General features: G+C 61.3%; 1 protein-coding gene across 1 annotated transcript in view; it reads right to left on the bottom strand.

Annotated features, from left to right (window-relative positions):
* Positions 1-686, bottom strand: part of LOC104393679 (choline transporter-like protein 2) — a gene marked incomplete at its 5' end in the record, with an annotated part of 8,529 nt that extends 7,843 nt beyond the window's left edge. The window contains one exon of the mRNA XM_010003192.1: positions 424-686. Coding sequence (XP_010001494.1) covers positions 424-686 — 263 coding nt within the window. The remainder of the gene's footprint in view (positions 1-423) is intronic.
* Between the last annotated feature and the right edge of the window lie 272 nt (positions 687-958).

Below are 958 nucleotides of genomic sequence, written 5' to 3'. Positions count from 1 at the left end.
CCCACAACTTCTCTGGGCAACCACTGCCAGAGTCTCCCCACCCTCATTATCCCCCTCATCTGTCTCAGAATCTCCCCAGTTCCAGTTTCAAGCCACTCCCCCTGCTCCCATCCCTCCCTGCCCCTGTCCCAAGCCCCTCCCCAGCTTTCCTGGAGCCCCTCCAGGCCTTGGAAGGTTCTCCAAGGTCTCCCTGGAACCTCCTCCTCTCCAGTTGGGACAATCCCAACTCTCCCGGTTCCTCCAACCCTCGGATCATCTCCATGGCTTCCCTCTGGGAATTCCACATCCTTGAGTTGGGAGGCTCCAAGAACTGCCCCCAACCCTCCAGGTGGGAAGGGGGGGGTCTCCCCAAACCCCTCCCCAGTTAGGAGGGGACAACCTCAAGGTTCTGCCACGTCCCCCCCCCCCAGGAGAGGAACCCACCGGAGCGCGCGGCTGAAGGCGGAGAAGAGGGGAAAGGCTGGAATGTCATCGGGTTTCTTGAAGGCCCAGTAATAGGAGGCAAAAGCCCCAGCCAAGGTCACCTGGCCCAGGGCGATGACAAAGTTGGCCAACCAGAAGAACATGAAGAGGTTGAAGAACTGGAGCACGACCTGGTACTTGTGGTAGGAGGTTTCGCCGCCGTAGAAGGCGAAGAGACATCGGGCGTCGGGGCAGAGCCTGGTGATGTTGGTGGTGTTGAAGGTCTGGAGAGGAGAGCAGAGGGGTCAGGGCCCCCCCAGGGACCTGCCATGGGGAGGGACCCACCCAAGGATTCCCCTCCCAGGATCAAGAACAGAAGGGTTGGGAAGGAGTTCCCGGGATGGGAGGAAGGGAATCCCCGGCAGGAGCCACGTCCACACCTGGTCTGGGCACCTCCAGGGGTGGGGAATCCACCACTTCCCCTGGGCAGCTCCTCCCAGGGCCTGGCCACTCGTTTGGGAGAAGAAATTCTTCCCCAAGGTCCCACCTCAACCTC

The sequence above is a fragment of the Chaetura pelagica genome, unplaced genomic scaffold (assembly GCF_000747805.2).
Source record: "Chaetura pelagica isolate M959 unplaced genomic scaffold, ChaPel_1.0 scaffold1858, whole genome shotgun sequence".
Taxonomy (NCBI): domain Eukaryota; kingdom Metazoa; phylum Chordata; class Aves; order Apodiformes; family Apodidae; genus Chaetura; species Chaetura pelagica.
Note: the sequence above shows the minus strand (reverse complement) of the source record. Positions and strands in the feature narration are given on the sequence as shown.